General features: G+C 43.6%; 2 protein-coding genes across 3 annotated transcripts in view; one reads left to right on the forward strand and one right to left on the reverse strand.

Annotated features, from left to right (window-relative positions):
- SLCO2B1 (solute carrier organic anion transporter family member 2B1) overlaps positions 1 to 16,415 on the reverse strand; it is a 170,334-nt gene extending 153,919 nt beyond the window's left edge. The window contains exon 1 of one of the 2 annotated variants that reach the window (XM_025186940.2): positions 16,240 to 16,415. The gene's annotated coding sequence lies outside the window, so the exon portion shown is untranslated. Of the gene's footprint in view, positions 1 to 3,044; positions 3,066 to 16,239 lie in introns of those variants that run through there. The other variant, XM_075919608.1, reaches the window with a different exon arrangement.
- On the forward strand, positions 862 to 8,161 carry OR2AT4 (olfactory receptor family 2 subfamily AT member 4). Its single transcript, XM_006127539.4, has 2 exons — positions 862 to 2,175; positions 6,160 to 8,161. Exon 2 carries the CDS (start codon positions 6,180 to 6,182, stop codon positions 7,122 to 7,124), a length of 945 nt encoding a protein of 314 aa, XP_006127601.2. The 5' UTR covers positions 862 to 2,175; positions 6,160 to 6,179; the 3' UTR covers positions 7,125 to 8,161.
- Positions 16,416 to 16,640: the final 225 nt, after the last annotated feature.

The raw sequence follows: 16,640 nt of genomic DNA on the forward strand, positions 1-16,640 counted from the left end.
TAATGAGAGCTAAATTTCAGGCTCATCTCTCTGTGCCACTGATCTAAAAATGGTGGCAGGATCTTCATCAAGAAGCTATGAAGCAACAAATGAGGAAAACTTTTAATGTTGGAAAGAACTTCTTATATGCCAGAAGGTCAGAGCACAGGCTCCTATACAGACATGCTACAGGACACTGAGCAGGACATAGATAACAATGTAGACAGATTAGACCAGTGTTTCCCAATTGGTGAAGTGAAAGTAACCGTTCCACGAGAATGTGGCACTCCCCCACACACTCTTAAAGAGACAGAGTATATTTTGAAAGGGTTTTTTTTTTGCTCGACTAAGTCTGGTTAGTCCTTTTTTTTTCTCTCAAAAAAATTTTATCCTTGCAACCCTAGGGGTTCCTTGAAATTCTTTTAAGCTGAAAAGGATTCCATGGCCAAATAAAATTGGGAAACACTGGATTAGACTATTCTCACATGTCGTGCTATAGGAGAGTTAATATAGGTCCAAGAGCAGATTTACTGGCATGGATGTAAGTGTTATTTCTTTGGAATTCTATTATATCTTTATGTACATGTCTGACAAATATGGGGATGGTGTTTAATAACTGTTAATTCTGTATTTGGATCTGGCAGTAACAACGTGATTCTATACTGTACATGGGTAATGCATATTTCACATAAAAGTCTGTCTGGGTATTACAAAAAGACAGCAAGAAGTTAGCCGCTTCTACTTGTCACTTAACAGCTTCCACTTATGGGTGGTTTGGGGTTATGCCAGAACAATTTGCAATGATGACTCTGGCCTGGTTCCCAGACTGTCTACCAAACATCTTTGGCTAGTCTATGACAAAGCCCACCAAGAGTGGTTCATGATCATGCTGGAAGGGCATACGGAGTGAGGCCCCCTCAGAGATTAGTTCTGCGGAGGTGTTGTTCATGTACTCATCTGGAGACAGATTCTAATCCTAGATATTCCCATGTAAATCTGGACTAACTCCATTTATATGTGAAGTGTCAATGGATTTAAACAAAGAAACATCTACCCAAAGGCAAGGCCGACTGCCAGAGCAGCTGAGTTGTGCCAGATTCAAGGCCTTCTTGTACCCAATCTTGCATTTACTCCTCGCCTTATAACACAAGGCAGATGTGGAATGTTTATACGAATGCATTACAGTGAGAATCACCTTGTATAAGGATCCCTGTATTTTTTAGGTATGCCCTTAAGAACTTATCCTTGCTGCAGTAAATCATGTGACAGGAAAAAGCCAAAAGGAGATGCTAATGTAGGAGCTAAGAGTTTGGGATAGCTGAACTCTTTTAGCCCTGACCAGGGTGAATAGGCTCATGGTTTTCTTGAAGATCCACCTCTTCTCTACCTGATACCCTTCTGGAGAATTGAGGAAAACAGGGCTATAGTCATTTCCCTAGCAGGCATGAAACAGAGCAGAATCATATTTTAGTGTTCCTCAAAGGCCAAGGTTTGTGTCACTTCTGTAACAGATTTATTGATTCTAAGGCCAGCAGGAACCATTGATCATCTAGTCTGACCACCTGCATAACCCAGGATACAAAATAAATATCCCGACCATGCTGACTGTCCCTCAGATCCTCATTACTGCCAGGAAACTAAGGACATTAGCATTTCTGGATGATTAGTTGACTCCATGGATGTTTTGGCAGTTTTAATGAATGTGGTCTTAAATTGCTTTATGTAATGTGGGAAAAAAAAGGTGGACTTGCACACTTGGATTCAACAATCTTCCATTGAAGCCAATGGCAAAACTCCAATTTTCAACAGGAGCAGGATGGAATCACAAATAAAACATTGGCTGCAATGACACATCCTGATGAAGCTGTATCAGGCTGTGCACCTTGCTTTCCTTTGTTTACGGTGCAAATCTTTACACAAATTATGAGCTCACAGAGCACTTGATGTTCCAGTCTCTGGTGGGATTGTTTATCATGATAATAACTACATGTGTGTGACTATCTTAATTGTAGATAAGAAAACAATGTTAATTTCATCTTTGGGGACGGAAGGCGGAGAAAGGGACTACACAGTTTGTTCAAAAGAGACGCAATCCCTCAATCAACATATTTGCCAGGGACTTTATTGTAGAAGTCTATCTATCGCTAAGAGTAACATCCGTGAAAGAAAAGACCTTGTAATCTCTGGAATTCACAAGTGAGTGACAGTTTATTTTATTATAGCAAAAATCCATGCATTTAAAATTAATGCATTATTTTTATTTATTTTGTCTCACACTATCCTGCATAGAGAAAAAACATTTTAATTTAATTTATGTTAATAGTCACCAAAGGATGTGATTTTTTCCATCTGATTCACCATCTCTTAGGATAGTTTCACATCAATGCTAATTTTAAGACTATTAAATGGTGAACGTTTTCATCCAGTACAGTACAAAAAATATTTTTATAGTACAGAATTGCTCATTCAAATTATATCCTCATATCTTTACAGAGTTAAAAAAATTAATAGCAAAGGCAAAAGATAAAATAAAAGATAAAGATATGGCAAATGCTTGTGATTATAACAGTAAACTTCCAATAGTTACTTTCTGTACTAAAGACAGCAGAATTGAGCATCACAGATACTTGGTGGAAAGAGTAAGAATGGCACAACATATAAAAGAAAGCACAGATTCAAACAGAGTAAAAATCTTAAATGACTCAAACTATACTATTGACGAACCAGGAGGTTCGAAAGATTGCCTAAGGGTGGCGTATGTGGCGAGGGACTGAGGCTGCAAAGGAGGAAAGCCTGCACTTAAATGCACTTAACCAGTTCCCAACCTTATTGCCTACAGTTTGATTACATTAAATCGATGTCTCTGATTCGTCTTAAACAACGCAGAATGCAAACAAAAAATATAACAAATAAAACCAATACAGCAATAATAAAAACCCCTCCTACAGCCAATCCTACTGCGGTTATCTTTGAACAGCTGGTGGAGTTAGTCATTAGTCTACTTATACTTGACAACTTCTAAATATGAAATGGTTAATACAATATAGTAAGCAATACTTACAAACCTAGTAATGATTACGATGCACAGACAAAAAACAATGTATAGCATGCTCAGGATTCGTACACCCCTTTTCTTGATTCGGTGGGTGGGAGGATGTCTAGGGTGATCAGCTTCTCAGCTAGGCTGGACAATACGTGCCTTCTACCTTGAAATGGAACCTCCCCGAGCTTAGGGCAAGGGGGGTTTATACTATAATTTTGATAGCCCGTACCGTATTAGGGTTCTTTCCTTTTGACATGACGTCTGCCTTAGGAGCTTGTGGTCAGTGCCTGATGCAGACATGATTGACACACATGAGAACTAGCTATGTTTTTTCTTTCCCTTTTCCTGCTGCTTGTTAACTGGTGTATATGACAGCTCATTCCCTATTCCTATCTTGTCCTGTTTTTAGTGCTCGTTAATTTAGTGTACGTGACAGCTCATTTCCCTACTCTTATCTTCCTGGCCCGGGTGCTTGCCAAGTTAAGTTCCGTTTGCTGAACACTTGAAGGCCCCTGGCCCGGGTGCTTGCCAAGTTAAGTTCTGTTTGCTGAGAACTGTGCTGAGCACCCAAGGGACTTTAAGTTCTGTCTCTGGATCTGTCTCAGTGGCCTCTGTTTTTCTTGTGAGGGGCCTTAGTATGGCAGTATGGGCAATACACGCGAGGCCGTGGTCAAAAGGACCTACTCCACGACAACTACAAAATCTCAATGGAAATTGAATGCTTGAATAATAAGAATAGAGCACTAGAAATATACTACTATACCTAACTAAGCTGATGATGGTGACTGTGATATGCAGTGGTAGATTAGAGAGGCTATAAAAATAAAATACTCAATAATAATGGGGTATTTCAAATATTCCAGTAATAACTATTGGTACGTGTCACTCCAGGACAGGATGCAGAGATCTAGTTTCTTCATACTAAAAATCAGGGGTAGAGAACCTATGGCCAACGGGACAGATCTAGTCGTTGGCTTACTTGGATCTGGCTTGCAGCAAGGCTTGGGGTTTGGTTGGGGTTTGAACCAATGCTCCCACACCAGCCCCATGGCAAGTCTCAGAGCCGTGATGCCCCGGCTGGGCTGGAGCATGAACGTGGCTCATCCTGCTGTAGAGGGAACACCCCAATCTTGTTGGGTGCCAGGTCAGTGATTTGTGGAGGAGGGCCGGGGGGATTGCGAGGAGTTTTGTTTGTCTGTTTTTGAGGGTTTTTTGCATGTTGAGTGCCAGGCCAGTGAGTTTTGTTTTGTTTTTTATTTTTTGCTTTTTGCTTTTCACTTTTATGTGGTCCCCAACTGGTGCTTCTGTGGGTCAGTGGTTCCTAACCGAAAAAAGGTTCCTCACCGCTGTAATAGAGGCTCAACTTAAATGCATACCCCACATTAAAAAACATAATAAGAGGCCCAAAAAAGTGCCACTATGGCTAAATCACAAAGTAAAAGAAGTGGTTAGATGCAAAAAGTCATTCCTTGAACATTAGAAGTTATAGCCTACTGAGGAAAATAGAAAGCACCACAAAGTCTGGCAAATCAAGCGTAAAAGTATAATTATGCAGAACAACAACAACAATAACAACAAAGAATCTGAATAGCAACTAGCCAAAGAAACAAAAATTAACATAAAAACATTTTTAAGAGCATCAGGAGTAAGAAACCTGCCAAATAATGAGTGCACCACTGGCCAATCAAGGTGCTAACCAAGCACTCAAGAAAGAAAAGGACTGCAGAGAAGCTAAATGAATTCTTTTCATCAGTCTTCACTGCATAAAAAGTGAGGTAGACACCCACACCAGGGTCATTCTTTTTAAGTGAAAATCTGATGAACTGCCCAATATTAAGTTGTGAATAGTGGAGGATTTGGAAGAAATGTAATAACTTAAACAGTAAGCTTAACTTCAGTTTGAGACAAATTGGTTGAAACTATAGTCGGGAACAGAATTATCAGACACTTAGACTATGTCTACGCTGGTGGCTTCTTGCGCAAGAAATCTCTGATGGCCATTTTAGCCATAGGGCTTTCTTGTGAAAGAAATCCCTGCCGAGTGTCCACACTGCCCTCTTGCGCAAGAGCCCCTGTGCAAGAAGACTTACACCTGTTAAAAAAGAGCATAGCTCTTGCGCAAGGAGCCCTCTCTTACTACACCATACTGTAAATTTACTTGTGCAAGAGCGGGCGGGCAGTGTGGACGCTCTGAAGATTCTTGCACAAGAATGGCCGTACTTGCGCAAGAAGCCGCGGGTGTAGACATAGCCCTAGGGTACATCTACACAGGAACATTATTTCAAAATAATGTTCATTATTTCAAAATAACATTAGTCTGCATCTACACAGCAGGCAGTTATTTCAAAATAATGTTAAAATATTGTCAAGGTGGAGGGCTTCTTATGCCGATTCCTGTAACCCTCATTGTATGAGGAGTAAGGGAAGTCAGAGGAAGAGTGCTCGATTTCGAAATAAGTGCTGAATAGATGCTCCCAATTTCAAAATAAGCTATTTCAAAATAAGCTATGCAATTGATGTAGCTCAATTTGCATAGCTTATTTCGAGTGCAGCCCTGCTGTGCAGATGCACCCTTAGACGAACTCAATTTGTTGGGGAAGAAGAGTTAGCATGGCTTTTGCAGAGGTAAATCATGCCTCACCAATCAATAAGAATTCCTTAAGGGGATCAAGAAATATGTAGACAAATGATGCCTGCTCAAAAGGGTGGCCCTGAATATATTCTGCACTTGGATGTTCTGAAAACCTTTGACAAGGTCTCTCAGACATCTCCATCACTTCCTTTAACTCTATTCACCATCATTATCTGAGTCTCCACATTTGAATAAAGGGAGCCTAAGCTAGCACATTTAGCCAGATGTACAGTTGAGTAATTACATTGTTTCAATCTAATGATACAGATGTGTTGCTCATTTTCAGCAACATAGCACTTCAACCATCCCATTCTCTCCTCAGTGGCTTCACATATACATCACTTTGGATGGAAGGCATTCAAAGTTAACTGAAATTATAGGAGGGGGATTTGTCTATGATAACATATCCAATACAAACCTTTTCAGCAAAACACACATCACTCATGACCCTACAATCTTTCTTGTGATCATTAAGATTGTTTCCTGACTGTGTTTTTCATTCTAGATGTTTTCAACCATTAGACCATGAACAACTGCAACAGCAATACTTCTGGTAAAGACTTTTATCTCACTGGATTTCCTGCACTTCAAGATTTCCAGACCCCTCTTTTCCTTGTATTTTTACTATTTTACCTGTTAATATTAATTGGTAATACCATTATTATAGCAGTAGTTGTGATCGATCAAACACTTCACAAACCCATGTACTTTTTCCTAACTAATCTCTCTGTGTTAGATATACTGTTTACAACTACTACCATTCCCAAAATGTTGGCAATGTTTCTGGTCAATGCCAAAACTATTTCTTTTCACATCTGCTTTCTGCAGATGTATTGTTTTCATGGTCTAACAGTGACTGAATCATTTCTTCTTGTAGTTATGTCTTACGATCGTTATGAAGCAATTTGTAATCCTCTGCACTACACGGTTAAAATGACAAAGAAAGTAAACCTGCTACTGGCAGCATGTGCCTGGGTAACTGCATTGTTAATACCAATACCTGTCATCTTCCAGACCGCTCAGTTAAGATTTGCTGAAACAACCACAGTTTACCATTGCTTTTGTGATCATCTGGCAGTTGTGCAAGCAGCATGTTCAGACTTCAGTGCTGCTTTTCAGACTTTCTTGGGGTTTTCCATTGCTATGAGTGTGTCACTCATACCACTTGTGCTTGTCACCCTGTCATATATTCACATCATTATCTCCATATTAAAGATCAACTCTAACATAGGTCGCAGTAAGGCTTTTTCTACTTGCACTTCCCATTTGATTGTGGTTTGCACTTACTACTCATCCATTGCTGTGGCATATGTATCCTATAGAGCAGACTTGCCTATTGATATCCATATAATGAGCAATGTTGTTTTTGCTATTTTAACTCCTTTGTTAAATCCACTCATTTACACTTTACGAAACAAGGAAGTAAAATGTGCAGTAAAAAAGGTCATTTTCCTGAAGATCATTTCCTAAAGAAAAAGATCATTTTCCTCTTTCTACAAAATTGTAATATGATGGGGAAAATTAGCTCCAACACAGAAGTTTCACACAGACCCTATATACCATATCAGCCACTAAAAATGGGTTAGCAGGGTTAAAATGCTTTTGTCTTGCATAGGTTCCTTTCCATTGGTGTGATTTGTATCTTTTTAATATGAAGTATTTTGATCATACTAACTTTCCTCTCTATGCTGAAAGGAACAAAAAGTATTTTGTTTGTAAATTTGCAGTTTGGTTTTCCTGTACATAGAGATCAGAATGTACAGGTTGAACCTCTATTGCCCAGGACATTTTGGACCGGGAAACTCTGGGAGCGGCTACTGCTGCCACGCACGTGGGGCCAGGGAACCCCAGGAGCAGCTGCTGCCACTGCCATGCACACAGGGCCTGGGAATTCCGGGAGTAGCAGCTGCCGCACAAGGCAGGGGGCAGGGGGCAGGGAGTAGAGCCCCTGCGGGCAGCAGAGCCTGGCAGGTGAGCTCAATGAGGTCAGGACTCCAGGATCTCTGGAGGCAGCAGCCAGGAAGGGAGCCCAAGAGATCCTGGATGTCTGACCTCCCCTGGTCCAGCAAATTCCCTTGTTTAGGACCCCTCCTGTTTTGAGGGTGCTGGACCAGGGAGGTTCAACCTATAGTCAGATCTGTACTGGGGGCTACAATCAAAGTGTGTTCTAGTGCCATCAAATGTGTATTGTGAGCACTGACATCATAAAATAGTGTCATGGTGCACTGGGCTAATTATCTCTCAGGGTATGTCTACACTACAGCACTACTTCGAACTAACTTAGTTCGAATTAGTTAATTCGAACTAAGCTAATTCGAACTAACGCATCCAGACTAAAAAACTAGTTCGAATTAGCGTTTTGCTAATTCGAACTAGCATGTCCACATTGAGTGGACCCTGAACCGGGCTTAAGGATGGCCGGAAGCAGTGCCAGCAGGGCATCAGAGTAGGACTTAGAGTGTGGAGCTGCTGCCTCAGGCTAGCCGAGGGCTGGGCTTAAAGGGACCCGACCCCCACCCTGGACAGACAGTTCTCAGGGGTGCCCCGCTTGCAAAGCAGTCCTGGCTTGGAGTGCCCTGAGTGCCCACACTGGGCACATCACAGCACTCGGCCATCAGACCGGCTGCACTTGCCGCAGGCTGCCATCTGGGGAGAGAGGGCAATTGGGGGGCTGCAGGAGAGCTTCCACCCCCAGAAGCCCGCAGAGCCAGCCCAGTCCTCCCCATCGGGGGCTCGTACCCCATTCCTCCCTCACCTCCTTCCAGTTACCCCTCCCTAGCCCCCCTTCCTGATGTACAAAATAAAGGACACGTGTGGTCAAAAATAGAATCTGTCTTTATTGAACAAAACTGGGGGAGACTGGGAAAAGAGGTGGGAGAGGGGAAGAGAGAGGGTGAGGGAGGGGAGGGCAACTACAATGATGAGGGGTTTGGAACAGGTCCCATATGAAGAGACGTTAAAGAGACTGGGACTTTTCAGCTTAGAGAAGAGGAGATGGAGGGGGGATATGATAGAGGTCTATAAAAGCATGAGTAGGGTAGAGAGGGTGCATAAAGAAAAGTTCTTCATTAGTTCCCATAATAGAAGGACTAGAGGACACCAAAGGAAAGGAATGGGTAGCAGGCTTCAAACTACTAACAGAAAGTTCTTCTTCACAAAGCAAATAGTCAACCTGTGGAACTCCTTGCTGCAGGAGGCTGTGAAGGCAAGAACTAGAACAGAGTTTAAACAGAAGTGAGATCAATTCATGGATGTTGGGTCCATGGAGTGGTATTAGCCAGGGGGTAAGAGTGGTGTCCCTGCCCGAAGTTTGTGGAAGGCTGGAGAGGGATGGCACGAGACAAATGGCTTGGTCACTGTCTTCGGTCCATCCCCTCCAGGGTCCCTGGGGTTGACCGCTGTCGGCAGACAGGTTACTGGGCTAGATGGACCTTTGGTCTCACCCAGTACGGCCATTCTAAGCTCAGGGCTCAGGGTCGGGGGGCTCAGTGGACCACCTTGATTTTCATGCACACCTGCTCCTGGGTGGCCAGGCTGGCAGCTCTCCTGCCCTAGACTGCCGCTTTCCTGTGCCTAGTGCGGAGGTCGTGGACTAGGTCCATGATGTCTGCACTGGACCAGGCGGGTGCCCGCCTCTTGCGGTCCTGGGCAAGCTCCCGGGAGCCGCCAGCCTGGTCCCGGGAAGAGGGAGAGGGCTGAGGGGCATCGGGTGGCTGGCTCGAGCCGTGCCAGGTGCAGGGTCTGCTGGCTGGGTGCTGGCAGGCATGCACCTGGCACGGGCACTGTAGCCAGCCCGTGCCCCTTTGAGGGTCCGGGGCAATAGAGTTTCCCTGGTGTTGGCCAGAGTGGCCACCAGGGAAAGCTGGGGAGGGCTAGCCTCCCACTAATTCGAATTAAGGGGCTACACAGCCCTTAATTCGAACTAGTAAGTTCGAACTAGGCTTAGTCCTCGTGGAATGAGGTTTACCTAGTTCGAACTAAGCGCTCCGCTAGTTTGAATTAAGTTCGAACTAGCGGAGCGCTAGTGTAGCGCCTATCAAAGTTAATTCGAACTAACATCCGTTAGTTCGAATTAACTTTGTAGTGTAGACATACCCTCAGTGATTCTGGTATAAATTTGTTCTATTTACAAGTGAAAAGAGGTTTTTCTTTTTCTAAATGCTAGCCCTTGCACTCCAACCTGGGACATGAAATGAGCTTGTTCTTTTCCTTCTTTTCTACAATTACCTCTGAACCAACTATAGCTATTAAAGGTGTAATTGTGATGGAACTAGGCTAGGTTTTTCCCATAACATGCAATGTAATTGTAAACTCTGCTTACCATTAAAATATTTTAAAACCTAATGGTGGGTTTTTTATCCATGGCAAAATGGAAAAAGGCTAAAAGGTTGCTCTTAAATAATTATAAAACATTTGCTCAGATTGAAATATCAATTGATAATATGCATAACAGTAATTGCATCTTCTGCTGATGATAAGAGCTACATGTTGACTAACAATTTACTTAGTGATGGAAGCATTTCCAGCACTAAAATGTCCAGTAAATCCACCATATAAAAGTAAATTAAAACATGATTCTTTATCCTTTCCTCTCTGCATTACACTAGCTTGAATTGAACATTGTTTTATTATTTCCATTTAAGAGATTCTTACATGTCAGAGGATAGTTTCTAATGCATCATCTGCAAATTACATTATACTGCATACTTAATTAGGGCTAAAGAATGTGAAGAACTTGAAATACAGAATGTTGGGAATAATGTGACTTCATCTGTATGCAACAGGACATTCTATCAACTCTCTTATTTTATCATACTGTTTCTGCATGGGAGGGAATCCTATTCAGCACAGGAACTCCTCCTTGTGGTGAAGTCAGGGAGTTAGTTCTTGTCCCATCTGGTGCTCCGTTCCATCATTTGCTCACACTGTGGCCCTTCTTTCTTTCTGTGACTTGAGCTAGTCCCTCTTCATGACTTGGCCATCCAGACCAATCACTCTGCAGTCTTCACTTGCAGAGTAACCAGACCTACTAAACATAGTATCAGAGGGGTAGCCGTGTTAGTCTGAATCTGCAAAAGGGTCGAGGAGTCCTGTGGCACCTTATAGACTAACCGAAGTGTTTGAGCATAAGCTTTCGTGGGCAAAGACCCACTTCGTCAGATGCATGTAGTAGAAATTTCCAGAGGCAGGAATAAATATGCAGACCAGAATCAAGCTAGAGATGACGAGGTGGATCCAATAAGGGAGGATGAGGCCCACTTCTAGTAGCTGATCTGGAGGTGTGAATTGCAAGAGAGGAGAAGCTGCTTTTTGTAGTTAGCAAGCCATTCACAGTCTTTGTTTAATCCTGAGTTGATTGTGTCAAACTTGAAGATGAACTGTAGCTCAGCAGTTTCTCTTTGAAGTCTGGTCTTGAAGTTTTTTTGCTGCAGGATGGCTACCTTTAGATCTGCAAAGGGGGCCATGTGAGGTGTCACATGAAAGCTTGTGTTCTACTGATTCTGTATATGCTATTCATGTACTTGTATAATATCTCTATGTGGAGTTATAAATATGTACTCTGTGTTGATGCTGGAAAATTCTCTGTCTGAGGCAGAGCAATGTGCCAGGAATGTTTGTTCAATGGCTATGCTGATGAGCGAGGCTCCAGGGACAATAGATCTCTAAATGCCAAAGACACACCTGGGGAATGAATCTGGATGCCTGCAGACCAGCTGGAATAATGATTGCTGGCTTGGGACACTAGGATAGGCCACTGACCATGTGACCTGCTACAGCTTGGAATATGCCATGTGGCACCCTCCATCTTGTCTTGAGTTCAGCTCCTGATCCCAGATGCAGCCTTTAAGGGAACAATGAGCTGGGAAGAACCGTGGATCCGTCCTGACATAGAACGTACACCAGAAACTTTAAGATAGCAGTGGTAACATCTCCGCTAAGAGCCTGCATTGAGAACTTGGTGAGTTGATGCATGTAATGTATTCTCCCTAGCAACCTTACTCTCATGCTTTTCTTTATTTTATTAATAAACCTTTAGATTTTAGATTCTAAAGGATTGGCTCAGCGTGATCTTGTGGGTAAGATCCAGAGTGTAAATTGATTGCGACCTGTGGCTGGTTTCTTGGGACCAGAAGAACCTGTTTGGGGTAGGTGAGGTTGGGTTCTATAATCCCTCACCTGTGTGCTAGGCCCGGGGCTGATTGGGGCACAGGAAGAGCTGGAGTGTCAGAGGGGTTTTGCTTGTGAGGCTTCTGGCTGGCCAGATTGGCAGCTGAAGCGCTCGGTGTGACTGGTTTGTGGCCTGTTTAGGAAGGTCTCCAGTCTGGAGCTATAAGGAGTCCCGAGTTTGAGCAATTCCCCCTGAGCGGATGCCCTCAGCTCTGCCCAGACCCAGCCCAGTCTGTCACACCCCCAAGTCTTTCTCTTCTCTGGATTTATTTGTTGACCTTAGTGGACTCCCTTTCTATCCAAGGAGTGACTGCAGACCATGCTGTGGACTTCTTTTGGAATTCTAGGTTATTGCAGCTACAGTATCTATACATACATACTGCTACAGCCAATGTCCTGTCTGCAGTATAAGTAGCATTCAATATTGCCAGCAATGCATTCTTTGCCATCAACTGGCCTTCTGAGAACACAGCCTTCAACTCATCTTTAATATATCATCTAAGCTATTCTCCACATATAAGAGTCTGTCCCACTAGAGAAAGCTGTATGTAGCCCAACAAAGCCTGATAGTTTGTTATCTGCAACAGAAGGCTAACAAAGAGTATACCATTTTCCCTAGAAAGTCCATATTTGGAACAGAGGGTGCTTATCCCAGGTGTTGACCAAGAACGATCAAGCTGCATATATTTCCCATGAGCAACTGCTACAACTAAAGACCGAAGGGTTAGGCTTAAAGAGAAATATCTCAACCCCTTACACACAGTTTGGTATTTCCCACATGCTCTTTTGATGTTGCCAAAATCAACTGAGGGGTCATCCACAAATCTCTATTGCGTCTGAGGATACTCTCATTGGTTGGCATGGCCAATTCACTGTGTGAATCCAGACAAAAATGGTATGTAAGTTGAGACCTTTCTTGAATGACTTCTGTGATGCTATATGATTGAAATATCATAGAATCATACAATCATAGAATCCTAGGGCTGGAAGAGACCACAGGAGGTCATCGAGTCCAGCCAGCTGCCCAAAGCAGGACCAATCCCAACTAAATCACCCCAGCCAGGGCATTGTCAAGCCAAGACTTAAAAACCTTTAGGAATGGAGATTCCATCATCTCCCTAGGTAACCCATTCCAGTCCTTCCCCATACACCCAGTGAAATAGTTTTTTCTAATAGCCAACCTAGACCTCCCCCACTGTAACTTGAGAATATGACCGTGAATGTCACGGATAGTGCCACTGTTAGACAACAGCAACTGATCTTATAGAAATGCTGTCATGTAAGGTGTTAATGGATAAGTTGTGATTTACTAAATATGATTGTTTTTAAGCCATGCATCATCACTGTATGTTATGAATATCGGGCTTTGTTTGGGACAGTAAAATTCTAAACACATGCTTAAGGAGACTTCATTTTTTACTTCTTGTTAACCAGTGTGGTGAGACAGAACTTTACATGTCTTACTGGTCTTGGTATAGCAGAAATATCACCAGTTTGGACGGGTCTGCCCTGTTTCTCATCAGTTTGTCCTGAATGTGATATTTTCAGCTGTCATCCACTGAGGCACAGAGACAATCTCACGGGGTATGCCATATCCTTATGACTGTAGAAGGAGCATATATAGTTTATACTTTATGTGTTGATAAAGATGATAAGTCAAGGGAGTGGGTCGATCTTTCTTCTCCACGATATTCCTACTCAGAGTGTGATTCATGCTCTACCTCTTGGCTGATCCCATGAATGGCTCTGTAGAAGGACTGTTTCTTGACCTGTATTTACCTGACTTGTAAGCCAAGATCAACTCCCGTAGGAGAAAGGCATATGATCCTACAAAGATGGAAATCAAAGTGCTTCAGACCTCTGAGATGTTTGGTATCTGTGGCAAGGTAGACTCCTTTTTAAATTCCTTTCAGAAATCAGACCAGAAGAATGAAGTGAAAAATCTAGGAGAAGTGCTTTGACTGTTGTTCACGGATGAAGATGCACCTAAGAACAACCCTATTGATAATGCAGACTTCTGAGGTGATACAATAGAACAAGGAAATACTCCAGTGTCTGAAAAAAAGACACCAACACCATAAGTGCTGAGTATGCAGAGATTTTCACAATCACTATCATTACTCTGGAGTGGACTTGAAGTCAATAGAAATGGGAGAAATAGCCAAGAGAGGAGAACCCAGTCATGGAGTAATTATTATGTCCACAGAAGTAGTAAAGGTAGATTGCACTAGAGTAGAAATAGGTAACAATGGATTTGGTACCAGGCTTGATAATAACAATATCGTCATCTCAAAATAATGGTCACTGACTTACCAAAGAATTATACAACAAATGGTCTGGTAGCACTTTATAGACTAACAAAACACGCAAACTAACTTGGCTACCCTCTGAAGCTTCCAAGAGTTACAGAATGCAAAGATCCACATGTTTGAGAAGCATGAGGTTTCTTAGCCTAAGTCTACACTGGACCAGGAAGGTCAGCTTAAGGTATACCATTAAGGGTTACATTAAGCAGAGCTGTGGCAGCATCTACACTGCAGGAGGTTGAGAGGAGCACATGCTCCTATCAGCTTCCCCTATTCCTCACAGAATGAGGAATACAGAACGCTGGAGGGGGCTGCTCTCAGCATTTGATTTGAGGGGTTCTACACCAGACCCGCTAAATTGAACACTAGAAGATCAATCTCTGGAGGGTCGATCTTCTCCATATGTACACATGTCCGTGGAGCCAGAAGCCCTATCAGCTCCTGGAACTGAAACAGTGATAGCTGGAGCACTGGTAGAAACAGGTTTCAGAACAGCAGATTGTTTCTAAGCCTAGAAACTGAGACTCAGCAGCCAAAGTCAGTACCCCGATGGGAAAATAGCCTTGTCATTTTCTTTGTGGCACTAAGCATGAATACAATTTATAATAGCTACTAAAAATAGCAACACTAACAAATTTAAAAAAAACTCTCTTCTAATGCTGTCTCAGATACTTTTAAGAATGGGCGTTGAGAAGGAACTGAACAGCGAGTGGAGACAGTCTAACCTTTCTGCATGCCAGGTTGGGAGCATGCAGGGAGCATTCACAGTCCTCACAGACACTGCGAGCTAAATGTTTCCAGCCTCACATGTGTAGGGTGTGCATACCTTCAGTAGAATTATTGTTGACAGAAGCTCAGAGAAGAAATATCACTCACTGTACATATGTGCAATCGTGGTTATAGGTGCAGTGAGATACTTTGTCTATTGCTACTGCTGGTTCGTAGCCCTGCAATGGCTGGGAAGATAAAATGTCCTTCCAATTGGGAGCGGCAGCTGTTGGAAAGGCTGAGGTACCCCTGATAACAGGATCCTTCAAGCAACAGGCTGAAGAGAAGCCACCCATGTGGCTGGCCCTACCATCCCCAGCAAAGAGATTAGTAAAATGTAAAGAATTACTGGGATTTGATCTCAAGAAACTGGAGGCTGTTGAGCGTCCTGTACTGTTATCAGTCGCCTGACTGACGAGGCTTTTTACTATGTGGGAAAAGACTATTATCAATCCAGCTCGAGGGTTGTAGCCCTACTGAAGAATTGCAAGACATGGGACTAAATGGTGATTGGTAGAAACAAAGGGACTAAATGGTGGTTGGTGGAACAAAGGGGAAACTGAGGCAGAATTAGGCCAACTAGGCTGCAAGTGGTCCCAGTGATTGCAAGCAGCCCTGCAGAGGAAGAACAGGGAGCAAAGAGATATAAGTAATTCCATTGCCATGCTTCAGACTCAGTATGGGGACAAGGAATTCAAACTGGGAGATGAGAGGGATAGAAAAATGGGAGACTCTTGGGGTATGTCTAGACTACATGGCTCTGTCGCCAGAGCCATGTAGATTAGTTTACTAGACATACCCAAATGAAGCTGCGATTTAAATAATCGCGGCTTCATTTAAATTAAAACCTCATCCCACGAGGCATACCGGGGAGGTCAACAAATGCCTTTGATGTTGACCGCAGAGCATCCAGACTACAGCGCTGAGCCGACAAACAGCTGATCGGCACAACGCGGCAGCCATTTTAATTTAAATGAAGCTGTTTTATTTAAATCGCAGCTTCATTTGGGTATGTCTAGTAAACTAATCTACATGACTCTGGTGACAGAGCCATGTAATCTAGACACACCCATGGTGGTGTGGAGAAAGGGGCACAGAAAGTGTGTGTGTGTGTGCGTGTGTGTGTGTGTGTGTGTGTGTGACCAACCATTAATCCAACTTAACAGCTAAGCCTGGCTCCTACAGGTTTAAGTGAGGACTCCCTTCCTGGCAACATGCTCCAGGGCAGACCCTGCTCTGTAGCACCAGTTGCTACCCTGGCCTGGTACTTAGGGGCACAAAACCACTGCACAGACTCACATGGAGGCAGGAACTAGAGGGAAACCCCTCTGACTTGGACTTACCAGCTCATGTGATCTACATGGTCACTTGCTTCTCCTGCACAGCGGCCTCCAGGGAATGGACCCCAACAAGTACAGCCACATTGGACAGAGATGGGCCAGGGCTCACTGCAGTATGAGTGGAACTAAGGGCAGGGGGCATGGCGAGGCATAGGAGGGGATGGGACTCTGGGCACTGGCTGGGAAGGAGGCTGGAGGTCGGTGGCAGTTGGCGCATGGGGGGGGCGGGGCAAGGTGGCAGTTGGAGTCTGGGTGGGAGGGGCTGGTGTGGGCAGGGAGCAGCGAGTGATTTGTCCCAAGGCTGGTGCATCCGTGTGGAGTCTGTGGGGATGGGTCTGCCCTGCCTGGGGCTGTTGGGCTCCGTGCTACTGCACAAGCTCTGCTTCTGCTCCCCCGCCCAGGCA

The sequence above is a fragment of the Pelodiscus sinensis genome, chromosome 1 (genome assembly GCF_049634645.1).
Source record: "Pelodiscus sinensis isolate JC-2024 chromosome 1, ASM4963464v1, whole genome shotgun sequence".
In the NCBI taxonomy this organism is placed as follows: Eukaryota; Metazoa; Chordata; order Testudines; family Trionychidae; genus Pelodiscus; species Pelodiscus sinensis.